Source organism: Varanus komodoensis, unplaced genomic scaffold (assembly GCF_004798865.1).
Source record: "Varanus komodoensis strain SLA01 unplaced genomic scaffold, ASM479886v1 scaffold7_3, whole genome shotgun sequence".
Classification (NCBI taxonomy): domain Eukaryota; kingdom Metazoa; phylum Chordata; class Lepidosauria; order Squamata; family Varanidae; genus Varanus; species Varanus komodoensis.
In genome coordinates, this window is record NW_025336480.1 from 18,439,329 (window position 1) to 18,467,294 (window position 27,966).

General features: G+C 45.9%; 1 protein-coding gene across 1 annotated transcript in view; it reads right to left on the minus strand.

Moving 5' to 3' along the window:
- The window catches only part of GLRA1 (glycine receptor alpha 1), an 87,658-nt gene that overhangs the window by 15,767 nt on the left and 43,925 nt on the right, over window positions 1-27,966 (minus strand). Inside the window, exon 3 of the mRNA XM_044454415.1 lies at window positions 15,850-15,917. Coding sequence (XP_044310350.1) covers window positions 15,850-15,917 — 68 coding nt within the window. The remainder of the gene's footprint in view (window positions 1-15,849; window positions 15,918-27,966) is intronic.

Sequence of the window (27,966 nt, forward strand, 5' to 3'; positions counted from 1 at the left end):
TGTGTGTTTAAAGAACTCTGTCTGCTTAGGACCATCCTATTTGTAAAAAAGGGAGATATGGACAGGCTAGAGGAGAGCATTTGATTACAGGAAAAAGAAAAAGCAACCCTCAAGCTGAAAGATTCAATCAAGGGCAACCAGAGGGAGCATGTCTGAATCCCCCCCACCGCCACTTATCCAGGGGTTCAGCTACAACAGAGATGATTGGGGGCCCTGTCCATTTCGGCAAATGACCTGGAGAACAGGGTGGCATGCAGATGGCCTCCCTGAGATGTGGGAATCTACAAGGAAGATTCGGGTCCGCAGCCACAGTGGGCTGCCCCCTAACCCCAGCAATGACAATCAGCCAGACCTCTGGTGTGTCGGGCTCTTCCATTCAGCTGCAAGAGAGGACAGTGCTCCAGAATGTATGGGCTTGCGTGCCCTGTGATTCAACTGGGGCACGTCTCACTAGCTCTGCGGGGAGTGACTCCTGCTTCACAGCCTCGTGTGTAACAGCTCCCCCGTGGAACTCCCGTCTGGGCCAAGCCAGTTCCTTTCCCAGGACAATGCCAGGGGCTGGGGCAGTGGGGTTCCCTTTGTGTGACCCATGGCGTCCCTCTGCCATCTGTCCCCTTCTCCTTCGACTTTGCGAGAAGGGAAGCAGGTGGCCTCTGAGAAACAAAGGAAGCAATAAAAGTGCAGCGTCCCTTCCTTCATTTGCATTTGTGATGTGCTGGAGCAATGGCCTGTTCTGAACCATTCTCACTGCCCTTGACCAAATTAATCATGAGGATTAGGTTTTATGGTTTGTATTTACTGCTTTTCTTACTTGGGATGACCTGGTGCAAAGAGCTGGAACTAGAGACTGGACTGAAGGTGCATGCAGGAGCCCATGGAAGCCTGCTCTTTGCTATGTAACCCACCACTGTGGGCAGGGATGCTGATCCCTCACGCCTTCCTGCAAGCCAGCAGCCCTCCTTTGGCCTCGGAGCTGCGCGCTCTTCGGGGGTACCTAAGCTCAGCTTGAGAAGTGTAGGGACACGGGATGAGAGTGCTTCAAGGCTGCTCCACAGAGGGGTGTCCCGGAACTCATCTGGAAATGCATGACATGCGCGAAACCCTGGCACCAGATGGGTGTTGCACAGAGGGCATGAGAGTTGGTGCCAGATAGTTTGTAGAATACATTTATGCCCAGTATCCTTTGCCCTTACCATTTAGCTATAATTGGGGTTTTGGCTACTATGATGCATGCCTTGGTAACTTCTAGCCTGGATTATGGAAGCATGCTTTTTGATGGATCGGTTTTGAAAAGTATTTGTGTTTGTTTCAGATAAATAAATTGCCTACCAACTACATGGTGGTCTTTTTAGTAACAGAACAGGGTTGTTTTGTTTTCCAAGGCTTTTTAGAGTTCCTAGCATTTAGTACACACGTGCCCATGGAATTCAGTGGGCGACCTTGGACCAGTCACTGACTTTCAGCCTACCATACCTCACAGGGTTGTTGTCTGGATAAAATGGAGATGGGAATTATGTAAGTTGCCTTGTAGTAAAAAAAAAAAAAGACAGGCTAGGAAGATAATAAATAAATAAATAAATAAATGCATATTTTCATATTTTAAATTCAGTTACATCATAGCAAATGGCATTTGCTTTTGCTGTCCTGATGACCAGCAGATTCACTTGTGAATAAGCTCCATTTTTCTAGCAGAAAATGATGATGTTTATTTATTTGATCAATTTCTATACCATCCCCTCGCCAACGCTCTCTTTTTAAAATTATTACTTTTTATTTTAAAATAAGAAGTGTAATAAAATGAGCACCTTAAACCATGTGCATGCCTGGTCAGTTGCCCCCGGATTATAAAATGTTAAAGAAGACTAAGACGAAAGCAAGATACCTTGGCAAACGCTTTCCTTGTGGGCCCCAGGAGGTCTATGCCAGCCCTTGCGCTGACGCTAGGCCAACTTGCCATCCCCTGCCCCTCTCTTAAGAGCCGTCTGGGGTCTCCCTGGGGTATGGAGCCCTGGATGTTGGCTCCGTGGGCCAGCCCTTGCTGCATCACTTCTAAAACAGTGCCACTGTTGAAATAGCACTATTTTGAAAGCATAATATGAAGCAAACAAAGTAGAAATACAGTCAGTGGAAAACACAGCAATAGGTCCAGCAATGGCGATGATCTGGCTTATGGCAGCCAGGTTGCCAGTTAGACCAGCCCGTAATTCTTGTATCGGGGAGCTTCTGCAGGCCAAGTGGGTGCTCTCAGCCCATGGCTGCAGTTCCTGCTCTTTGAGTCAAGTTCAGGCACTGTAGGACCCAGTTCCTTGAGAACAGAGGTTACATATGATTCCAATTCTCAAGGAGCTGTGCTGATTCCCAGCTTTGGGACCTGAGCCAAAGTAGAGACCATAGCCTCTAGAGGGCAGTTGCTTTGCATGAGGAAGTTCCCAAGTTCAAACACTGACATTTTTTTTAGTGATCAGGTAGTAGATGATAAGAAAGTGAGACACTGCCAATCGGAATAGGGGAAGCTGGTCTAGTGGTCTGTCCTTATTTGTTAAGCTCCATGATGGTGTTACATAAGCTAAAATAAAAGAGCAGTATGTTTTTAAGACTACATCAATAATCTGAAAGTACAGAAGCTTAAAAAAACAAAAATGAAAATGAAAGCAAAAGCAAAAACAAAAACAAAGCTGAGATTCTTGGGATGCTAATCATGGTACCCAAAATCCAGTTCTGCACTGGGGCTGCATCATTATAGATTTTGCACAACTTGGTTTATAGAACACCCATGTTAAGAAGGCCCCGTGGTGAGTACCGATGTTCAAGACCTCATGTTGAAATTATCTAGTGGAAGAAGATATAGTGAGGGCTTAATCTATGTGCAAAGAAGTCCTAAGCCTCCCAGAATTTTAGAGGTTTCTCTGCCCAAATAATATTGCACCAGAAGCATCTCAAATAAATGTTGCAGCTGAGCTAAGGGATGTGGGTGCCGGGAATTCATCTGGTACCTATTGCTGGTGCTCGCTCTCAATCAAATAGGCCAATCCCCTCAGCTTCACCTTGCACACCTGCCTAGAAGTGGGTCCTTTTTTCCCTGTGCTCTTCAGAACAACTCCTGCCCCGCGTTTGTGATGGGCTTTCTGGCATCGTCCTTAGTCCCTGGCTGCGAGAGCGCTCATCCAAGCAGCTGCCTCTTTTAGTCTCCCTTCTGCACAGCCTGCAGCAGTGCAAGGGGAGCTGAAGGAAGGGGACGGAGACAGGCTCTTCACTTCAGCATGCCAGCTGTGGCCATGAAGTGCCACCCATGCCTCTCATGGACCACCTCTGAAGCCATAGCAGCCTTTTCATAGAGCCAAGAAGGCCAAACGCATGAACATAGAGCAGAATATTGCAGTATGCAAGGCATGTGTGGAGATGCATATGGAAACTCACTTTGCAGATACCATGATATTAATTCTCCGTGTGGATAGTATTACCAATAGAAGTTCAGAATTTGTCTGCTTGATAAGATCCCCACTCCATCCTGGCCCTTTTGCAGTACTTAAGGCGCCACATTACTTCTTCCTGCTGGCTCCTCCTCATCTCCATCTGAACTTGAAAATAAGCTTCTAAGAGGCATGAATAGAATGTTATTCTCTCCTCTCTGTGAGGCTGGCTGGGTTGTAAGAAGTCACCTTCACACGCTCTGGTTAATTACCCATTTCTTTCTCCCCAAGGTAAGATATCTTTAGGAAACTGTTGAATAGCTGAAGACAGCTAATAATGGGATTGGCCTATGCACAACTAACCAGACACGCAAGTCTGAAGTCAGGGAACAAAGACACAGGCAATGAAACTGGAAGGATTTGAAAATGAAAGGAGAACGAGATCTTTTCAGACAGCAGCTACCTGAGCAAATCAAAAGCATTGATTTGCTCCCCTTTTTGTTTGTGAAAATCAGTGATGGCTGCAGTCAGTGAAAATCAATGTAATTGGCCTAACAGGCAGAAAGCAAAGGACTTTTTTGCTTATTCAGCTGCAAACCGGCAGAACACCAACAGGTCAACCCTGTTCCTGGGCCTGTTTCATGTAAGACATGCAATAAATCGATGCAGGAGAAAGATTCCAGTGGGAGCTGCTCAGACTATTGCTTTGCATGATGAAACAGCACACAAGCCTGGTTTGGTGAGGAAAGCACAGCTCGGGGAACTCAAGACTCTCAGAATAGATGGAGGTTGGAGCCGCTTGCTTAAGAGGCGGGGACTGAAGAAAGAAGATGCTACTTACTTTCAAAAAGGGAGGCTGTGAGGATTCCAAAGTGTGAGCTGTTGTCACGCACATGACTGAAATGGGTTTGTGCTTACATTGCTTCTAATGGCGGTGTACATGATGTTACCGCCTCTTGTTTTGATTTCTCTTTGGCATGTTGTCCTACAATAATGGTCTGGTGTAGTGGGTAAGAGCATGGGCCTGGGACTGAGTTGATCTGGGTCCCGGCTGAGTCACAGAGCCAGCCGAGCGGCTTTGGGCCAGTCACAGGCGCTCAGTCCAACTACTTCACAGGGTGGTTGTTGTGGGAATAAGACTGAGCGCAGGAGGAGCAGAATGGTGTAAACCACTTTGTGTTTTTTAAAAGGAAAAAGGTATAACTCGAATAAAGAAACAAACAGATCTCACATGTGACACAAAGGCAACTTTTGCGAGTGTGAGGCTCAGATGCCACTGTTAGTGTTGGGAGTGGAAAAAGGGCTGCCAACCTGTGCACTTACACTTGCTGGTATATCCTGCCAGACTTACCTGGACATACCTCAGGCATGCACAGCACAGCACTGCGTTTTCAGCTATTTCAGACCCATCACCTTTTCATTGCTGGCCCTACCATTAGGCAGGCGGAATATGGCCCAGCTTAGGTTGCAGATGCAGGGAGTTCATTTAAAAAGCAACAACCTGGAAACTATTTAGGTTGTTGTTTTTGTTGTTAACCACCAGGGAGGGAAGAAACATTTTGATTGTCTGCTTCAGGCACCAACATCCTGATCTATCAATCTTGTCCCAAAATGTGGCACACAATACCAAACCAATTCATCATTCAATTTGTCTACCCTTGGGATAAAGGAGTATTTGATGTTCTGCTGACACTGTGAATGACTTGAGAAATTCTGTTGTCCCCAAAAGAACAGGGGAACGTCAACCTTGCAACCTCAATCAGAACAACAAAGAGAAAAGCTTTCCTCCCAAGAACGCTACTCTCCTCTTCCTTAGGGACTTGATAAAGATCCAACTTTGTAAAAATGAAATTCTAAAGACTTAACATAGCTGAAATGGGATTTTACTGATACTCCTTCAATGTGCTTTGGTGTCTGAAAAATATGCATGTTCATTTATGGCTTAATGAAATTGGATATGTACGTGTGAGCATGTGCATAATTTTTGTATTCACTCTTTGTTATATGAGGAATTGTGTATGTGTGGTAGATATGTGCAGTCTTAGCTGGATCACACTACAGAACTCATCAATCAACATTCTTAGGGAAAAGTAGGAGTCCTATTCCATCCCTTATGCAATGTGGGTTTAGCTCCACTTTGCAGAGCTGCAGCCAACCAATGATAAGTATGTCACTATGACTTATATCTTATATCTTTGAAGTGGATCCACTTCCGTCCTGAGACACACAAGATAGTCTTGGCAAACCCATATTTGCTGTTGTAGTGGGGATATGGTGATGGTGGGGATATTTATGGGGAGCAGAGGTGGGCCTAATTCTCCTGCATCTGCTGGTTCTTCTCCTGTAGATTCTTCCCCTGGTTCTGCCTGGCTTATTCTCCAGTTTAGCTTATTCAGTTTAGCTTATTCTAGCTTAACCTATTCAGATTTTGGAACATGGCTGTGAGAAAAAAATGAAAGAACAACGTGATGGCATCGGCTTAGAAGAAGCAATGAAGGTTAAAGAAGGGTAATATTAAGCAGCCCCTGCTGGGAATGGGGGAATCCTGTGTTTCTTCAGAACTGGTTCTGTCCTCAGATGTATGGCTGGCTTGCTTTTCGTTCTGCAAGTTCTGATATATTTCTTTCCACTTTCTACTTCTTTGCCAAGCTTTATGGCTAGAAAGTAATGAACAAATAGTTACCTAGTGTTGTGGGATTGGGTTTGTACAGGAAAGGGTTAATGGACCCAAGTGAGCTGTTGGAGGCTGCCTTAACAAGCCTGGCAAAGTTGCCTAGTGTGTCCTTTGTTCAGTGGGTGGCCCTCAGCAATTAGGAAATAGCCGCAGACACCTTTAGAAGGGAGAGACCTTTGGAAAAGGGGGGTGCCTTCCCTGCAGTCCAGATAGGAAGGAGTTGATCAAGGTATCTGAATGTTGAGAAAGCAATGACCACTGTTTAGAGAAACTGGAAAACATACGGGCTACAAGAGATCATGATCAAGCAGACAGTGTTTTGGGCTGCTAGCTGCCTCTACATCAACAATCAACGCATTTACAAATGTATTTAACCAGTATATTATTTAACCAGTAATCAACACAAAATGTAAAGCAGGCTCCAATGACTTCCTTCCAAGGAAAAGCGAAACAAGGTGAGCATTGTGCCTATGGGATTTCGTGTTGTGTAGAGAAGTGGGTTGACCAGAATGCTGTTTATTATTTGATTTCGGAGTTCGAGTCCAGATTACCCAGAACATTTACTTTCAGTTAAGACATTTCCAGCCTCTGGTTTCTTGTGCCCTTTATCTGGATCTCTAGTGTTGCTGTGGGTGCAGTTACCTGTAAGATTACCTTTGGTCTAACCTTTTAAAGGGAGATGATAGCAAATGAAGTCCTTTAAATAGATTAAATTACATATAGATCATATAGATACAAAAGGGCATACAGAATGAGGATTCCAAATGCCAGCTGTTGTTCTTTAATTTAAAACTCACTTTTGTACCTCTTGTTTCTGACTCTGAAGTGCTCAGAAGAGATTACCTCTTTAAAGTCTGCTTATTATGTATAATTTCATGTGGCTTCTTCCCATTGCATATTTAATCTATTGAAATAATAATAAACAACAATATTATAGAAACATTGTTCTTGTTATTATTTAATTGGGCCTTTATCATAGATATTATGCTGTGCCTTTGTTGTTGGACTGTCCTAAGACTTTTATGTATAGGATGGGGTATAAAAGTTTTTAATAAATAAATTAAATAAATTATTTTGATGTAGCCCAAAGCAATAGTTCTAGTTGCTAAAAAGACCACTCCACCAGCCAAAAATTAGGAATAGGCAAATATGAAATTTGCTTTCATCTACATACATTTTTAAAAAAATGTAGTTCTTTCCATCCTATACATTTGCAAAGTTTGGTACATTTCTGAATGAACTCAAACAAAATTTCTGTTCATCTGCACCAGCCAATGCCAATAGGCACAGTTCAGAGACGGCCATGGAATTCCTGCCTGCCATGCAGTTGTTTAAAGATGAACAGTGTGTTGAGGAGGAGGAGGAGGAGGAGGAGGAGGAGGAGGAGGAGGAGGAGGAGGAAGAAGAAGAAGAAGAAGAAGAAGAAGAAGAAGAAGAAGAAGAAGAAGAAGAAGAAGTAATCTTAAATTTGCACTGATGTGGTTGACTACACAAGCTAACTTTCAAGAGCAAATTCATTCAAAGCCCTGAACATGAATGGACAAATCCATCTCTTTCAATTTTCTCACATTCATTTCTTTACATCTCAGGTTTTTTCCTGCCCTGAATATGGAGAGCTTTGTGGATTTTGGAAAATCAAACGATCAGACTGCCATTAAATTCTCACTCATCCTTACTGAAAGTTTACAAAAGCACAGCTTTGGCATTCTTCAAAAAATCAACCAGACATGCTATCTCCTCCTTGGAGAGGATGTTGAACAACCCGGGAGCTGTTGAAATGGTGCTCTCTTGTGTTCCTACCAACTGACTTCAGAGTGAAGAACTTGGGCCTTGATGGTTCAGCAAAGAACCTGAACAGATTTGCAAAGAAAGGGGTGGGTGGAACTTGAGGTATCCCGGTTCTAGGCAGATCAGAGCTTTGACATTTAAGGCCACCAGTTTGAATTGGGCCTGGAAGCAGACTGGCAACAAGCTGAAACACAACGCTGAAGGATGCATTTCCCCACACAAGAAGCTGGCTGCTGCAGTCTGAATGAACTGAAGTTTCTGAGTGCTTTTGAAAGGCAGCACTATGTGCAATATGTTGTAATAATCGCATACATCATGTTGTGAGGATAATGGCGACAAGGAGACCCAGCTTCACCAAGAAGGGACCTAGCTGGCACATCAGACAAAACCACCAAAAGGCATGCTAGCCTCCTGTTGCCAGTAATCAGGCATCTAGGAGTATTCATGATGCCTGAATCTGATTCTTTGGTGGCATTCCACAGATTTGCTGGATCTGTGGAACCTCCACCAGCAGTGCTTCTATCATGTCATGGGTAAGCTTCAGTTTGTTTATCTGGTCCCTCTCTGACTCAGACCAAGTTCAGGAGCTGCCTGTACTCAGCAGAAAATGAGGGAGAGAACTCAATGTCCTTGGCATACTGATATTTTCAAATATACGGACAGCATCACCCAGAAGTTTTGTTGAAATGTTGGAGAGTATGTGAGTCAAGATGGAATCCTGTAGCCGCCTTACAGCAAATGCCATGTGATGAAACAGTCTCACAGAGACATCTTCTCAGCCGTCTCCTCTAGGAAAGGCTTGAGCAAGCAAAACACAGCACCTCTTAGCTCCAGCCCAGAGAATGATACCATGGTTGATGATACTGAAAGCTGCTGAAAGGCCTAGACTTAACAAGGTCACACTACCTTTGTCAATCTTCCAGCCTGGGCCACACATTCCTAGAAACCAGGACACTAGGCAGAAAGCCAGAGAGCTAAGGATCCAGATAATCAGCCTCCTCCAGGAAAACCTGGAGCTGAGATATCATTACAGACTCTATACCTTGCCCAGAAATGACTAACTGGAGACTGACAATACTTATTCCGCTTGGCACAATCCAGAGAGGGATTAAAATATATGTATGGGTTTAACAACAGCTTTATCCAGACGTGTAGGGGATGTGCATCCCTGAAAGAAGCATTGAGAACATGCCACCACCAAAGATGCCAGTCCTCCTTTGGCAGCCTTAATCAGCCAGGAAGGGAAAGGGTCGTGAACACAAGGGTTTGGGCTCACCTTGCCTCTCCGAGAATTCTGCCCACATGCTCGTGTTTCCCAGACTGAAAACTGCCCACAAGAAAAGGGCAAGAGGGAACGACAGGACCTTTAGAGTCATTACCGATAGAGAAACAGCACAGATGCAAGTATGAGGTGCTCTGCAGAGTGGCCACCGCAGGCGACCAAGGGTTCTGCTAGTTCCTCAGCTGGGCTGGCCATAAGGGGATACTCTGAGCAGCTCCTCTGGACAACACCTCATGTATGTGATGAATATCAGGAGTGCAGAATAATCTTTAAAATGAGTTCCAACCTGAGTTGGCTTGAATTTGTCATGGTGCATGATTTTTACCACCATTGCTCTAGCGGTCATTCCATTTCATCATTCCTGGATTCTCTGTAAACAAGAATCTCTTCAGCTCCATCAGGAGCAGAGAGGCTCTAGGCATGGTAATGCTGACCAGCTCAGTCATCTCCTGATTACAGCGATGAGCAGACAGGCAGTCGAACAGGCAGCATTTCAAAAGCAACACCTTCTAGGACCAGCTGCACCATGCGCCTCCAAGGACAGGGCATTCCTGTCAGGTCACCATCCCAGCAGTATCTCCATGCTAAGCTTCCATGATGGTGCCAGGCCCTTTCCCCCAACCTGATAATTTTCTTCCTTTCTGAAGTAAACCACCAGATAAAGTTAAGACCAGTCAGATCAGTGTGTTCATGCAGATCCACATGAGACATGGCTGCCACAGAATGCATGAAACCCACAACTGAGAAAGGGGCCGGGGCCAGGGCCATAGCATGAATGTCAAAGGTACTTAGGCCCCTTTTTTTCTTCACCTGACTTGAGGGAACTTCCCTGCTCAGGCAGGGAGGTGCGCAAGCAAGGGATGGGTGTATGCTAACAAAACCCTTGACCTTTCTAGATTATCCAACACAAGGCACATACATTGAAAACTCATAGATTACTGAACAAGATCCCTAAAATATAATCTGTGGACAAGGAAAGCTTTCACAAACCAGATGTCATGGACAGTGGTGACCAAAGGGACCTGGGTTCATATCTGTGTTCAACCGATCGGGTGTTCTGAACAGCTTGGGTGATCTTGGGCCAGTCACTCTCTTTTTCTCCTCCTAATTCACCTTGAGGAGGAAGACCTTAAAAGCCACCTTGAATCCCTTGAAGGAAGGATAACTTCACAAACAAGCAAGTCAACAAACAATCCATCTATTTAACTATAACACGTAAAAGACTCGATTAATCAAGTTAGTCATGAGTCATGGCTCATTCCCTCTGCAGGAAACGAAGTGATGTGAAGTCCCTTTTGTTCCAGTGAGACTCTCGTTAGAGTGTTCTTATTAACTTCTGTCAAATAAGCCTAAGATGTTTTAGTGCTTCATAGCTACAGCTCCATGCACACTGCAGTTCCATGCTTCCTTGATCTCAATGGACTAAACCATAATAGGTTCAGCTTGCATGAGTATAAGATAATTATATGATTAAATAACCACATTTCAGTGCCATTTGCCTATCAGAATCACCACCATCATCTTGCCATCATTGCCTTTTCTAATTAAAATAAAAAAGCTTTATGCTGCTCCTTTTTTTATGATGCAAAGCACCTTACAAAACTATTCTCAGGGTGCAGTCTGGGGCATATTCAGACAGAAAAGAGTCTGGCTGGCTGGGGAATGCTGGGAGTTGTAGGAATTCTTTTTGTCTAAACATTCCCTGGATTGTACCCTAAAATCATTTCAAAAGTGGAAGCATCTAGCAAAATGCCAGAAGAGCAGCTGTATGATATATGATAAAGTGCAGACAATTAGACAGCAGTTCACTGCAAATCACTGTCACATCGACATGAAATCATAAAGAGGGGCTTGGAAAGGAATGCCGCATTACATTTTCTAAATCTAAGCAGGGATGAGCTTGGGAAAGGAATATCAAAATGGAGGCACTGCCAGTATAACAGCTCAGCTCCAGTTCCCTAACCAAAGGCCCCTAACTGGTGACGCTCGGCACAGGATCTCTTCTTAAGGAAGGTGAAAAATAGCACAATATGGAAGGCCAGCTAGAGGCACCCTGACTTGCTCTGCTGATTGGGCTTAGAAGGAAAGCTGCAGCCGTGCATCCAAATCAAAACCGGTCTCACAAGGCACACCTTCTTCAGTCCTGGTTACACCTCGCCTGAAGACTCTTGTCTGCCTGATGTCTGTTAAACTGACCACAGCAGTTTACTTTAAACAAAACACCCTGCCTTGACTTGCTGAATAGGATAGTTAATTTCACATGTGGCCGGCTGTACTTCTCAATGACTAACTATGACTGACTGAAATATTTGGTAGATGGTAAAGGGCAAGCCTTTCAGCGGTGGCAGGGAAGGGAAAGGGTGCATTGCCATTTTGGGATTATGAGCATTCATCTGCTGGCTTATGCATGCAAGTTCAGTGATACATGCCCTCTTACGGGATTGATCAAGAATGCGTCGAGTGGGCAGAACTCCGGTGCATGAATGGGCAAATGAAGACAAAAGCAGGACAGCGTTTAACAGAAACTGGGGTCTGCGTTCTTGGTAAACAGAGGTAGTTAGAGCTATATGTTTTGCCCTATCTCCATAAGGGGGATATTTTCTACTAGCTGCGATATTCAAATAATTTTCAGCACAACTACATGCAGAATGTGTGAATTTGCAAAAGCAAAGGTGATGGTTGCCAAATCTTTATTTTCCAGAAAGTGTCTCAGCAGATGCAGGAGCTGAAAATGAAAGAAGATACTACAGGTCCTTCCTGAATTTGTAAGGTCAGAGCACACTCAAGGGGATCTTTTAGTGATTTATAGGTGTGAGGGGATGTTATGTGGGGGACAAAGCTCAAGGAACGAGGCTTCATATTGGTTGTCAAGAAGTCCTTCCTGATGGTTAGGACCCCTAGGAGATGGAGTGGGCTTCCAAGGGAGGTGGTGGAGGCCCCATCAGTGAGGACGTTCAAGGAAAGATTGGACAACCACATGTTGGGGATTCCATGAGTGGAGTCGGCTGGAGCTGGGGGTCAGACTAGATGGCCCAGGAGACCCCTTCTGACTCACTTTGTTCCTACATTTCTATGACTCCAGCAATACTTGGTTGATGGAGGACTGACAAAGTTCACAAGTGAGAAGCCTGTCCCTTGTTCCTAGGAAACAGCGATCTCCAGCTAGTCCTGCTTCTTTCTTGGATGGATTCACGTCATTGGCTCATCCTCATCCGTTCTGCTAAGGTCCCAAGACACTGGTTGCCCTGGTTCTGATCAAAAAGATTCAGAAGTGTTACTATTCAAGGCAGAATGAGCCTATGACGATACCTAGGGCTTTTCATCCATCTGCCTAGCTTGTGAAGAACTTCCCCTCTGTGATGGCTTTAGTTTCTTAGATCACTTTTCCAGCATTGCTTGAGAATCAGCCCAAGAGTTTCTAAAATTATGCCATGAGAAATCATATCATTTCCTTGTGGATGAACTTTTGTCTGTAGTTACTCTTAGGGCATTTCCACAAAATGAATAAATCACATTTAAAAATAATTTACCATAGTTCTGTGGTTTATTATTTCGAATAGATTTTTATACTATTTATCACTGTGGAAAATATCTGCAAGTGTTTATTAGCATGGCATGGGAGTCTACCATGTAAAATACCTCAAATAAAAATAAAAATCCCTCTAATAAAACAAGGCTTTCGCAAGGGCATCTGTCTCACTGCACGCAGGGCCAAGCTGATTTGCTGTTTTAGCTGGAGGTGCTAGCAATGGATATACATGCTGCTCCGATGCAATGCTTTCAGAGGACGGAGAGATAATGCACTTCAGAAAGCATCTGTCTATTCACATGTGACCAAGAAAATGCACTAAACATTAAATGTGAATGTATTATCCGGCTAGATCCCTCGGCTAAATTTGAAACAAATTGCATGAAACAAACACAACAGAACTTCTCAAGGACAATGAAAGGCTTGTCAAAATGCCCCTTTTAGTCTTGGTTACAACAAAGTTCATCCCTGCGTTCATGGGCACCACTTGGTGGTTCATCTCTGGATAGTTATCACTCAGTCGTTCTCGGCTATAAGGGTCAGCTGCCTTCGCTGGAACGCACTGCCTTTGGGGTGGCCTGGTGAAATGACATTATGTCTGCAGCGTATGACTGGGGATGGATCTGTGCTCCATGCACATCTCCCCTTGGCATCAACAGATCTGGAGAGCGTGGCTGACAGAGTCCTCCTGCAGATGTGGGAAGACATGGGTGTCCGTCAAAGGTATCCTACTGAGCACTGAACGTCGGTACCAGAATTTGTGGCCGATGGGCATTTTGTCCCTCCTGCGTGTCCTGTGTGCTACAAGGTAAAGTTGACCCTTCAACCACAAATGGCCAGTCATGCAGGTAGCTAGTGAAGGCGCTAGCCACCACTGCAAAGAGAGCAAAGAGGAGCTGTCACCTTTCCACACTGAGACAGTGGAAGAAGCCCGAAGTCTCTCACTCACTGCTGTGCAAGTGCCCAGTTTTTGACTGGCTTTCTGCTCTCCCTGATCTTGGCACCTTGCAGTGGTGGCTGTCAGCCAGCCAGCCAGCCAGCCAGCCAGCCAGCCAGCCAGCCAGCCAGCCAGCCACTTCATGCTTGGATGGTGCTGACTGGGTGCTCCTGGCCCCCACGCGGCTTGTTGAAGGTTATCAGTCCGGGCAGGGGTTCCCTTTTGCCCAGCGGCACTAGCCAGCCACTCCTGCTGCTTCCCCGGCAGACACTGCCTTTCCCCAGTGATAAAATCCTCACATAAATAGCTGGGCAAAGACAATGAGACGATGGCTTGGCTTTATTCGTACACAAAAACGTTGCTTCACAATGGCTGTCTTGCTCTGGTGCAATGCAGGGGAGCCACCGGATAATGAAAAGAAGAGGCATGATGGGCACGCGCTTAGTCGCATCTTTAAAAGCGGCTTTGGTCATGGCTGTCATACCCGAGGACATTGTTAAGCAGCTGAGAAAGGGTCTGTTACTGTTGACCATAGCAGGAGCGAATGACTACCATGTTGCTGGTTGCTGGAAATTGGACCTAATCTACAGATTGACTCAAAGATCCTTAGAGTCACTGTCTAGGTTTCTTTATCGATCAAGGGCACAACATTGGGATCTTTCAGCATTTAGACTTTAAAGTGCCTTGGCTTCTGAGAACCCCTTTCCAAATGAACAATTCTCTCTGTATTTTACTTACCATCCTTTCTAGCTTTGGCAACCAGCTCTGTAACAGCACTCTAAATTTCCCTTTTACTTCCCATAATTTTGATAACTCCAGATCTGCTTCCTAGAATTCCTCTGATTTCTTATTTCTTAATAATGTCTTTGCCTTATTGATGGCTTTTATACTCCCAGCTCCTACCGGATTGTGCCCCAAACTGTTTGTGAACTCATTAGACCTTTGCATGTTGACATAATGATAGCGACTGATTGTGTGCTGCAAAGACTGCCCCTGGTGCCTTTAAATGTCAACATTAATGTTTTATGTGTGAACTAAAATTCCCCATACTGGCACTTTAATGATCTTTCTAGATAAAAGCTGAAATTGTAATAACTATGTACATTCCACCCCCACCCCAAAGGAAGTAGTATTGTTACAGTGATCCTCAAACTAAAGTGTACAATCAGTCATTAGACTCTGCTGCCTATTTCTGTTCCAAAACCCAAAACCCAGAATTTTAGGTTTCCATGTGAAATTCCAAAAGGACAGTGAAAGGCAATTGCTCATTCCAAAGAAACCAGTTAAGTATTTTCAGTATGCAGGAAAAGCAAATTAGCCACAAACATGTTTTAGTTAATTGCTTGCTATGAGTAAAACTAATATCCACCATTGCCAAGCAGAAACATCTTAGTTTAATTTTAAAAAATTCAGTATTGAATTGGGAAAGTTCCTTTCAAGAACAGCAGCTCTCATCTTCAAGGCTCTGATAAACTGACGCTTATCTCCAGCTTCCTTTCTGCCATGGCAAGAAATAGGAGGGTAACAAAGCACTTTTTATCTCAAATCACCTACAGTATGGGATACGCTCCTTCAGTGTGGACACGATTCCACCGCTGCCGGTGTGATAACAGGGGTACATCCATCATTACATGAGTGGCATTCCCCTTGGGCAATGGGAGTCCCCACTTCCCTTCTCCCCAGAGCATATTTGGCGGGTGGCAGGAAGGAGGAATTGGGCTTGCAAGTGGCATCCATCATGCTGGTGGAGGACACTGGTGGATGCAATCCATAATGACTCCTTGAGCAACTGTGTCCCTGCCAGGCTGGTGTCCTGGCACAGCTACTTATGAACAAGTGGCATCCAAGTAACCTTGAGTACGATGCAAATGACAGGGGTTGGTGGTCCGCTATCTTGAATGCACCCGAAATATGAGCTTTTTAGCTGCTGAGCAGCCATGGAAAATATTGCTGCAAACCAGTAGTTTCCAAAGTCTGATCCAAAGCAGGAAGGGAATGGCATTAATCTCCTGCCACTGGGTAGAGAGTTCCATCTTTCTCTGCTCCCAACAGAAAACCATGACTCATCCTTTCTCTGCTCACTACTGAGAAGGGAGAAAAATGGAATATGGAAACTGGGAATCAATTATCCTCTCTAGCACAAGAAAGGAAATGATATCGGCAGCTAAGAATGGCTGCCTCATGATCTGCATATGCTTTGCGCAAGTTATATATTTGATTTGTACTTACCATAGTAGTTTCTGCAATAGAGCCAAAGCTGTTGATAAAAATATTGCAGCTGACATTCACTGGAGGGCCTGCAAAGGAAGTAAAGATTGGTCAGGTCAGGAATTCTTGGTGTGTTGGCTAGTAAAGGTAGATCAGCGCTTTTGCATGAAGTGCACCTTACTGAATACATCACTGCAGTTATAGGATTCATATTAGTGGAGATTTTATTTGATTAGCTTACGCTTCTCCCTGTTTTTCCCATCTCATGCCATGTCAGCTTTATTGCTTTGCATTTTGCACTCAGGAATGGAATTAAGGGGCTCAGTCGGAAGTGTTGCTAGCACACAAGGATCATCTCCCTTTCCATCCTCCCCAGCCCTCCGCATGGCCCACAGCTGCTCCAGAGGGTCTCCCAATTCTCTGCAGCAGATTTTAACTACATGAGGAGCGAGTGGCAGAAAAGGAGGGGAAATGCCATCCCCCAGTGGTGTCGGTTCTGCTCTGGGAAGGACATCACTGGATAGGACCCAACCGGATGAAAAGGCCATATTCCTCTCCCCTGAAGAAGATGTCAAGCCTAGATTTATAGTCCCTTTTCCACACAGCCTTCCAAATGCTTCAGCTACATTTGTGCAGGGGAGAGAGCCTTTCCCAAGCTTTGCATGCCCTTTGGCTGTACATGTGCATATACTCACTGCACACACCTAGCTTCTCTGCCCACAACACACGAGAATCAGGGTTATGGACAACAGCCCAGTCCTCATCTTCATTCATGCATTCGGTTTCACCCTTAGAAAGGGCTTAAGGGTGGGTTTGTGAAGGGTGGAAAGAAGGAATAATGCTGCCTAAGGACCCATTGATCCTGCGGATTAATTCATTAAAGGTTGCATTTCAATCCAACCAAGCGCCAAGAAGCTCAACCCTGTTGAGAGGACAACCCATGCTGAATGATAGTGACTCTCCAAGTGGCCCCTTGAACTCATGGCCAGATGGGGGTGAGGACCCAGAACTCCTGAGTCCCAGTCCAACCCCCTAAGCAAGACATCACACTGGCTTTCGGCTTTGATGCCCCCACTTTTGCTTGCCTGGATCATACATAATTCGGTGGGCGCTAAGGGTCAGGCAAGGCATTTATCTCACCCAGCCATTCAGAGCATGGGAAGGGTGTTGCTTTGTGTTGCTCCTTTCTCCCATTCGCCAAGATTTGTTGCCTTTTTCAGACTAAACGTTATTGGCTAAGGGAAAGGAACGCTGAATAAACTGGGCATGGCTCCCTGGAGTTACATCACCTCCTGACCTCCTGCGCATTGACTCTACATCACAAAAGTCCCGGCAACACTTTGAACAAAAAGGACAGAAAGCGTGGCATGCCCTTTCCAGAGAGTGCTGGAGAAAGGGCACCGTGGCTGGGGAGCAGCAGGAGGAGATTCCAGGAGGAGCGAGGATTAGAGGCGGAGAACTGAGGGTCTGCCGCCCGCACCAGGACGATCAGAAATGCACTACTCTGAACCTTGCTCTGTTGCGCTTTGGTCCTAATACCTATTATTACTTACAGTTCTGCCTCGGAGAGGTTACAGGATTAAGCAAGCCAGCAAATCTATTCCAAATAAAAATAAATCTTTATGAATAGCAACAGCAGACTGCAGCGTTCAGTAAGGATAATGTATCAATCTATATTCAGGACTAGGATCCAGCTGACTGAACATGAAGGGGGAACGTGGCGAGAAGAGATCTATCCAGCTTCAAAGTTCTTGCTGAGAAACAGCTGTGGCTGCCCTTCTAGACACACTGAATTCCTTTAAAAAATAAAGGCCTGAATCAGACATGGATGTGAATTACTTGATTCCTCAATAGTGGATTGTTATATTCTTGGACTGGGTTCAAATCTTCCATATTCTCCACTGGAGGCCAGCACTTGTAATTCTAAGCAAATGCAAATTTGAGAGTGAATTCCACTAAAATCAATCTTGTTATAGATACCTCACTGTCCTGTATGGTGCTCCAGTGCTCAGTCTCCTTTGGATGGGAGAGATTGTGCAGGATGCTGAAGGAGCCATCCTGGTCCCTGAGCTGGGGTCCTCCCATATTGCTCCTGCCTGTGTGGAGATTCCCAGGGAGATTTCTGTGGTGGTTCGGGGTTGTAGTGGGGTGGGGGGGATCCATGACTGGAACTTTCCATCCAGGGGTCTCTGGGGTACCCTATTAGAGATCTCTGGATTGCTGTTTTACAGTCTTTTTCTTTTAAATATCTGTTTATTTACAAACTGAGCAAACTACATCGAGGGCAAATTAAGTCTTCACATGCAGTATAAATGTGACTCCTGCTTTGGATTCCCCAGTAGCAACTGTGGCATTCCCCATTCCGAAAGCGCAGCTCTTTCTCCCGTTTACTGGGTTTGCACAGCCCGCCATGCCTTGTAAGGTCTGAAACCTGAAACTCCAGCCGTGGAGAGCTGGGCATTCTCAAGCGAAGGTGAGAACAGTGGGCTCTACCTTGCCAGCCCCTCTCCCATCCTACCAGCTGAGGCTGTGGGTGGCTGGATTGGGCTTCTTCGCCTGAGATAAGTCCTGGAGGAGGGAAACTCTGTTGAAGCCTGCCTGGAATGGACCCTGAGCTGACTATCTGTCAGCCTGAAGTGGGGCAGCAGTGCCCAATTGAAGTGCCCAAGTGGGGGGACCTGAGGGACATTGGTGTAGTCCCACTGGTGTATGGCATTGGAAGGAAGTCTAGCCAGGTAGGAGGGATGCAGCCTAGACAGTTAAGGGCTGTGCTGGGTTCCAGTCCTCCTCACAGCCATAGGATTGGTGGTTGCCCTATCAGCCTGTCTTCTGGACTCCATATGCTGCCTGTACATGACAGATTGGTGGACGAGAAGACCCCCCTAATCCCTGACTTAACAGTGGATGAGGCAGCCACTGAGACCTGGATGGGAGAACAGGGAGAAGTTAATCTCTCCCAGTGGTTCCCACCAGAGTACCTGGAACAGCACCAGGGAAGACTGGGGGGCCTAGGATGGGGTGTTGCTATGGTCTGAAGGAATTCTCTCTCTTTTCCTAGGCTCCCTGTTTTTCAAGTTCCTAATCGAGAGTATTTGCCTCTTGTGTTGGGCCAGCAAGGCAGACTGGGGGTTCTGCTAGTGTACAGTCCACGCATGACTCCACCGTTTCCCTACATGAGCTGGCAGAGGCTGTCTCGGTGGGTCTCTTGAGGTTGCCCCATGCAGCTGGTCCTTCCACTGACATCCGTGCTGAAAGCACCTTATCTGGGATGACTCGGGGTTTCCAGGACTCCATGACAACCATAGGCCTGTCCCAGCGTACTGGCCCAACACATAGAGTGGGGCACACTCTAGACCTATTTTTTTCAGCTGGGTGTGGGGATAGTGATCCGAAGGTGGGGGACCTTGAGTCAGTCTGTTTGTCATGGTCAGGACATGGGCTGCCGAGATTTGCACTAGTCCAACTTTTTTCCTCTGCAAGGGTGGGGAACCTATTCAGGTGATCTATCCCAGAAGGCTGATGGCTCTGGGTGGTTTCTAGGGGGCCCTCAGGGGCTTTCCAGCTGAAATGGCTGGCGTCCCCCTGCCTGCTTCCGAGAGAAGTGGGGGAGCAGGCCCTGTGGAAGCCAAGCTACTGAACCTGCTCACTCCCGAGGGCTTGCAACTGTGGCAAGGAGCCGAGGAGCAGCAGGTGCTGCAGCAGGCCGCCCAGCAGTGGGGAGACTGCTGTGCCTGCCTCGAGAGCTGGCTGGAGGGATCCCTGCTCTGGTGCTGCCCCATCACGCGGATCCCTTTTGCACGGGGCAGACAGCGGAGGTGGCTTCACCGCTCCTGAGGGACCCCCGCTGCATGGGCACGCTCAGCTGTTTTGGAGCTTGCCACAGTGGAGGGGAGATCGCTTCGGCTGGCTGGGTGGCGGGTCCCTGCTCCACACTACCGCTGCAAGCCTTTTGGGCTTGCTGTGGCTGGCAGTGGGGGTGGGGGGAAGACACTTGCCTCCCATGGGGTCCCCTGGGGAGAGGCTTCGAGAGCAGGGCAGGGGCAAGGGGAGGGACCCAAGAAGTGCCTGATTGCCTTGGGTGCGTCTGGGGGGCTTGCAGCAGACAACTCACACAGTGTGGGTTGTCATGCCTCGCAAACCCGCCCATGGCCTCTCTTGGCTGCTGATTTTACCATTCATAAAGGCTGGTCTCACGTTCCACAGATCAATAGCTCATTAAGGAAACATCCCCAGTAATGAACTCCCATTAAGGCAATCTCAGCCATTCATGCCTGACTATTACTGCAAGCAATCCATTTTAAGATGCAAGTTATCAGCCCAAGAATTGTTTCTTTTAATGAACAAATCTGCATCCAGCAGAATTTGTTCTGAACTCAGAGTACTGGATCAAAACCAACATCAAATCAGGATATTCCCAATTCTCTAACTCTCCCTCTTGTTCAGTTACAGCAACACCCAAAATACTGGCCTTCAGCTCCTTTCCAGTTGACTTAAACAAACATTAGTCCAAGTTCACTTGAACAAACACTAATGAACATTAGTGTAAGTAACTTGCTATTACTTTGAATTTAGGTGCTTCCTGGAAATTTATTATATGATAGAGCTAAAGTTAAATTAAAAAGCAGACAGAAGCTCACAGAAATGCTTTGCTTTTTCTTTTCAAAAACAAAGCTAAACAAACCAGTTTTAATTCTTTCAAATTAGTTTTCACCAGCCTTTAAACGGCCATAGTCCTTTTGCCAGTCCTTTTGTCTCGGTATAAAAATTTAAGACTAAGGATTCAGCAGTATTACCATATGCTAATGGACTCTTGTCACTTTTGTCTTAGGGGAGAGTCAGCCATATTATACAATTCATTTTAGCTGCAGGGGAGGAAGCCTCACCATTCTCTATATCTGAAGCCTTCCAAGTGCCAGCATTCCACAGCTGTGAGTTAAGAATGGATATCTCTTGCTCATATGCGACAAATTAAGTCCAGTGGACTCTGGTGCTTTCCCTATATTGAAAACAGTGGGCCCTTCACTACTGGAGGCTGCATCACTTCTGAGAAGGGATGTTTGCCTGTCTTTTCCTAGCTCCTGGTCGAAACTCTACTGTAGGTTCTGCATTACGAGATGAGCTGCAGGGTATGTGTTGACCGTCTCAGGGTTTATCTGTGAAAAGGCATGCAGCTCCATGAAGGGAGAAAGGGACACTTGGCCTTGTTTGTTAATTGCTGATATGTTGGAATATCTGATTTGCTTTGTGAAGGATGACGGCAGGAACCCTGTCTTCCTCCTGCACTTCCTGTATGGTGATTACCACTCCTTCTCTAGTTTAATGCACAGCATGTAAAACATCTCTTTATCTTTCTCCAGTCTAATTGTTCAATCCTTGAGAGCACTGAGCTCAGTTTTCCATCCCTTTGCAGGAAGAACAGAGATCGCAGAGTGACACTGGCTTCTCTGATTGGCTGTTGCAAACCTGGAATGGCATCTGATTGGTCCATGTCCAAATGAGAGTTTAGCAAACCTTTATCTGTTAGATGTAGCGGTTCACACACATTGAAAATGGACCCAAGGACCAGCTCAGCCTCACCAAACACACCCAATGTCCATGCCTTCACCTTCCACAAGTCAGACAGACTTGTGAAGAAGCTCTGTGAGTGTACCGGTAGAGGCACATGCAGTTCTTCTGGGCTTGGAGAACCCCAAATTGGAGAACCCCAAATTGACCAGGGTCCCCTCTTCCCTGCAGGACTGTGTATTGGCATGTGCACAGAGCTCCTTCTGAAACCCTCTGAATATGTGGGTGGCACTGGCCACACAGAGTGGGCTAGCCGTATTCTAGCCACATGGCTGCCCTCCTGTACACACCTACCCAGACCCTTAGATCTTCTTCAGAGGTCCTTCTCTGTGAGGCACCTTTAAAGAAACTAAAGAGGGTGGCTATAAGGGGAAGGGCCATCTTGGCTGTGGCACCCCATTTATGGAATTGGCTCCCAGGGAGATATGACTAGTACCAACATTATATACGTTTCAGTGTCAGGTTAAAACCTCACCATTTTAATTGGTGAATATGTTATCTGCCTTTTATAATGGTTTTAAAATTGCTAATGGTACATGTGGAATAGTTGCTTAACTTTGTTTATTATTATGTATTGCTGATTATTACGTATTGTTGGTTTGTTCATGCTTGTTGGTTTTTCATTGTTGTATGGTTTTTCTACAACAGGAATGTTTGTTTTAAATCTGTTTTTGAATTAGCTTTTTATATTGTTTTAATAGGATTCTGTACACCATTCTGAGAGCAGTGTGCTAATCGAATGGTATAGAAATCCCTAAATGAATGAATGAATGAATGAATAAATATTATTTCAATGGCTTCTCTGCATTAAAGTGCAGGAAATTTCAAGTGAACTGAGAACCACCCTGACAGCTTAAGACAGGGGTCCTCAAACTTTTTGAACAGGGGGCCAGTTGACAGGTGCTAGTGGTGGCCGTGGGCTGCCAAGGCCATGCCGGTGGGGAGGAGTGGGCTGGTGTGGGGCGGGATGCACACATGCGAGGCAAGGCGAGGTGGGGACGGGGTGCATGGGGCGAGGTGCCAGCTTGCTCGCGAGGGATTGTTTTCTCCAATCGAGTCCAAAATGATTTTCCTGTGAGCAAGCTGCTGCCAGACAAGCACACGGTGAGGTGCCAAGTTGCTCACGAGGAGATTGTTTTCTCCAAGTGTTCCCAAAATGACCTCCTCACGAGCAAGCCATGTGTGCACCCAGCGAGTGCAAAACGTGTGGTGTGGGCCAGTTAAACGGGCATGGTGGGCCAGATCCGACCCAAGGACCTTAGTTTGAGGACCCATGGCTTAAGCTATTAGGAGGAACAGAAATAAAATAAATAAATTGAGATTTTTTTTCCCGGTATGGTTGAGCATGGATTGTCTTTCTACTCCTTCTCATTTCCTTCTTTTGGGACTAATGTGCTTGATGTAAAAGGAGCCACCAGCCATTTGCTCTTCTCTCTCTCCCTGGAAGCCATTGAAATTGTGGAGACCCAAGAAATACTGAGTGCTGGTTCAGTATAAACTGGGGGTATTTCTCTGCATTATCTATTTTGCCAGGCAGTGTAGAAAGATCTTGACCTAAGGAACATATTTTCATTATTTTTGCGAAATGCATTTATTGTAACAACAGCAATGTTAGGGAAGTAGCAGAAGAAGAGAAAGATGTGCTATGAGATGGATTGATTCCATACAGGAAGCCACAGCCTTGAATTTACAAGGGTTGAGCAGGGCTGTCATGGATAGGACGTTTGGGCTTCCATGGGAGATGGTTGAAGTCCCATCAGAGAGGGCATTCAAGGATAGGCTGGGCATGCACATGGTAGGTATTTCATGAGTGGAGCCGCTGGAACTGAGCCTCAGTCTAGATGGCTCTGGAGGCCACTTCTGACTCACTCTGTTTCTACCTGCTGTGTTTGCCAGGGCTTTGATTCATAGCATTGCCATGAGTCAGAGTTGACTTCACTACACATGACAACAACAATACTATTTTTATAACACTTACAGAATAATCCTAGGTGAGCATCCCTTTGCAAGCATCCCAGAAACCACTGGATGGTTTGGGAAGCTGCTCTGAGCCCAGAGGTGGATTCTGGAAAGGGCCATCGGAGATCAGACTCCAGGGTCCTCCTCCCTGCAGCCAGCGGGAGAAAGCAAAATGCGCCAGCTGCTCCTGGTGCACAGGAGCCTGAGAGGCCCTCGCATGTATGGGCTCCTAAGCAGCAAGGGCAGGCGCCATAGGCGAGCACCCTTAAATCACTAAGCTGTTCATAGCAGGACTAGTACTTTCAGTAAGTACCTTTCTCCTTGCAAGAGTAAATGCCTTGTGATCTCTGATTTCCTTTAGCATCAGTTTTCTGGGGCAAGGGTAGCACAGCCTCAGGGGTTTTCAGCCAAGCTGCCCTCTAGGCAGGGGCTAGGTAGACCAATGGTCCGACTCAGAAATCTGGCTTGCCTGACCTTAGGATAGTTCATAAGTCACTAAGGTCTGCTAGCTGCCCCATGCAAGCCAGCTGCACGCCACTGCAGCGGCATGGTGTGGCTTGTCGCGAAATTTGAACCTGATGAGGGTGGTTGGCTGGGATGGGGAACAAACCCTGCAGACCCTGCACTCCTCCGTCAGGCTCTGCGGCTGTTTGTTACCCACAGTGCAGCTGCCCACCTTCACCGACCACGGCAAACTGCATCATTATGTGTTCCAGGAGGCACTCACAGGGTGGATACCAAGCCAGGATGCCTGCGGTGGTGTGAACTGGCCCAGCAGGTTTCTGTGTTCAGCTCATGCTGACCAGACTGATACCGGGTGACATTCGGTTGCTTTGGATAAGATAATTGAGGCTTTTTGGATGACCAGGCAACAGGTCAGCTAGTGTCAGGATGCGGTTCTGCATGCTTTTGTCTGTTTTTCTCTTTAAAAAAAAAAATCAAATTTAGAAGGCCTGGATCAAGTGCTTTTTCATGTAAATCTACAGGAGGTTCTATAACCAATTGTTGAATGCTTATCATCCTTTAATTGCACCATCTGGCACACTGATCCCTGCCATACTTTTTGAATACTGTTCTTTTAAAATTGTGATTGTGAAGCACTTAGAGAGGCCAATAGGACTACTGAAGCAGTCTATAAGATTAAACACACACACACACACACACACACACACACACACACACACACACATATCCTCTGGGATTATCCAAGTGCCTCTGGAGCATCTGGGGCTTGCTCTTCCACAGAATGCAATGTCTGGGAAGTGGCAAAGGGTGCGTGTGTGATATTTTAGCATTATTCCAAAAATCACATTCAGAACCCACCTTTCTTCCCCATCTTATCCTCACATGAACCCTGTGAGGTAGGCTGAAGGAAAGCCACGGCCTCAGGCTCACCCAGTGAGCTTCATGGCTATGGGGATGGGAACTTGGGTCTCCCAAACCTAGGCTGATACTCTAACTCAGACATGTCCATTCTGGTGCTCCCCAGATGTATTGAGTCACTGCTCCCTTAAGTCCTAACCAACGCGGATGGCTGTGGATGCTGGAGTCGCAGGCCAGCACCTCCAGACGGCACAAGGTTGGGAAAAGTGTTCTAACCACTATACCCCACTAGCTCTTGAGTGTAGTGGAACTGCAGGAAATAAAGGGCTGGATCTTATTGGATGGATCTCTCTTTCCAAAATGTTTGAAAACACACTGTTATAGATGTCAGGGCAAACTCAGCAAGAGCTTTGCCATAATATGGCTGCTAAAAGCCTGGCAGTGTAAGAACAGCTTTAGAGTTGAGATGGGGTGACTGATCTGATCAAGAATCCATGTGGCAAGCCTTGCCTCCCTCATGCACCTTAGAGATGTTAATGCTTGCCTATCCCTTGGAGGTACATTCTCAGAGATGCTAAGAGCTTATACCTGTGCTGAAAGGTCTTCCTTTGGTAGATGCCCATGTCCGCCTTTCCTGAAGGTCTCCTCTTTGTGTTGTCTTAAAACCCTATTGTTTTATCCTAATGTGCCTTTAGCATACTGTGCCCATCATCCCCCACTTGATCCCCCACCCCTCCTCCAAATTGTGTGTAACTGGTAGGCTATAATAGCTGCTTGTACAGACTCCATCTTTGTATTCCCTTTGGGACTGCCTACATGTGCATGTATTTTCCTGCATGTCTGAATAAACTGTAAATGCTCTTTTGATGGTACACCCCCAGCAGACTCTCTTTGGGTGTTTTTTCACTCCTGTCACAGAATATTAGGGTCTCTCCATTCTCTGTTCTTTTATTTATTGCTGTACTTTCTGCATTCATGTTAAACCCCTGAATGTTATCATCCACCATTCCCTCATGAGCTCCTCCTTTTGGGTTGCTGATGAACCAGCATGTGCACTGGGGTTTTGGACCATGGATCTTCATGGTTCTGGCTCCACTGCCTCCTGTCTCCATTTCACCACTGTCTCCTGACTCAGCTTATCATGATCATAGGGGGAAAAAGTTTTCTGTCCAATTCTATCCTGCTTGATGCACACGTGTTTGTGCACCAACAGGGAAAAGGAGATTGGGGGAAGAATAGTTTCATAATGACTACCTCAGGTGGGCTTGAAACAGGTAGATATGTACCTAGACAGGTAGGTGTAGTCAACAGAGTGACTGAGCAGGGAGATGCTTACTGAAATTCCCTTAGGCCTATGAGTTGTGCTATCTCTCCTGGCCTAATCTAACTGAGACTTGCTGTCCAACAAATTGAGACAATCTTTTCAGCAAAAGTTTGGTGGGTAACAGGGACATGGCCTTTTCAGTAGTGGCCCGGATAGTTGGGACTCCATCCTCATGGAAATATGTATAGTCCCATTAATATTGGCTGTTAAATCTGAGAGCTTTTTCCAAATTCCAGTCTGCATTTGGCTGACTGCTGTTGATTATTTTAAGGGATGTGATATATTTATGTTTGTGTGACAGTTGAGTATTTATATGCTTTTAAATATAACTTGCAAATCAACTCAGCAGGGTAATGTTTCCTGAATGGCAGATTACAAAGCAATTGCAGTGAGAGGGTTCACTCTCACAGAGCAGTCCCACTGCTCCCCCACCTCTCTCTCTCTCTCTCTCTCTCTCTCTCTCTCTCTCTGTGTGTGTGTGTGTCTGCACACAGACTGTATCTGTGTGCCACTTCCATACGAAGATAAATGTTACTACAATGAAGAACTAAAGGCAAAATGATATCAGATAAGTAATGGGAAAATCAAGATTTGGAGTAGTGGCAGTTCTGGGCCTTAGAAATCTGGACTGAGAGGCAGCCCTGAAGAATAAACCTATGAGATTTGGGGAAGCTGTCCGTGGTGCTGAACTCCATCCCCTAAAGACATTCACCACCATGGAGCTCCATGGATAGCTCCTGTACAGCTCGAAAGAAAAGCTGCAATGGCAAAGGATACCAAAGCCATCAGCTTAGTCACTCATAAGCGAGACTGAGTTCGTGTGCTAACCTGAACCTTAACACCAGAACTGTTCGTGCAGCAGTAGTTAGTGCCTGGATTTGCACAATGTGACAACCCTTCATGGGATCAGTTTTCATGTCATGCAAATCTAGACCAATTCCCACATGGTGGCTTCTTTGAGCCTCCCCACCTCTGTGAGTGTGTGTGTGTGTGTGGGGGGGAACTGTCCAAAGGTGGAGGGACTGTCGTATCTAAAGCCCCGTGGGCCTCTCAACAGGAAGGAAGAAAGGGCAGGGAAGAGCAGGGGTCCCTCCCCACACAGTGTTTCATGATTTTGTCCTAAGCAGTGCCTCATCCTCTGATCCTAGTGGAAGGGGAATGGAGCACCCCAGCCCCAGGGTCGGTGCCATTTTTCTCCCAGCCCAGCAGCACACGGGAGGCACAGGAGGGCTCCGGCTCTTGGGATGCCTCCCGTTGGAGCTCTCTGATGCTGAAGTTCCATTGTGGGGGAGACAAAGGCTGCAGAATGTCTTTAGGTCTCCCTCTCCAGCGCTGAGTTCATGAAAAGCATGTTAAACAATGCATATTGTGTGCTTTCCCAAAAAACGGGGTCTCCTCCTCTCCCTCCTTGCTTTAAATTTTAACAGGAAGGAAGGAAGGAAGGAAGGAAGGAAGGAAGGAAGGAAGGAAGGAGGGACTCTGTGCAAGAATGGCATTATTTTCATTTAAATCTAAACCATTAAATGACTCTGTGACTTATTGCTGGTCCATTTAGATGATGCGCTCTGAGAGCTGCAATACAGAAGCTCTGCAAAGCTGCCGCTGTGACTTTCATATAAATTGGATGCTGATTTATGTGTGACAGACTAAGCCAGCAAACTGCCCCATGGGGGAGGTGTACTTCATTGAAATAAATCTGAAATTAAATTATCTTGAATAAAATTACAATGCAACTATCTTCAGCAGAAGGGTAATGTATATATATCATTAAATATTAAAGTTTAATTTCTTCTGTGTAGGCATGCATACTGAGGTGGGAAGAAGTTTCATGGTGTATTTCTTTTAACTCTCAATTTCATTTTTAATCCAGTATCTGAGGCCTCCTCTTTAGCTGGGCACCTGCCCAAATTTGTATCCTGAAATCTATAGTTAATAAAAAGTCAACGACAAAGGCAGTGTAAGCCAGA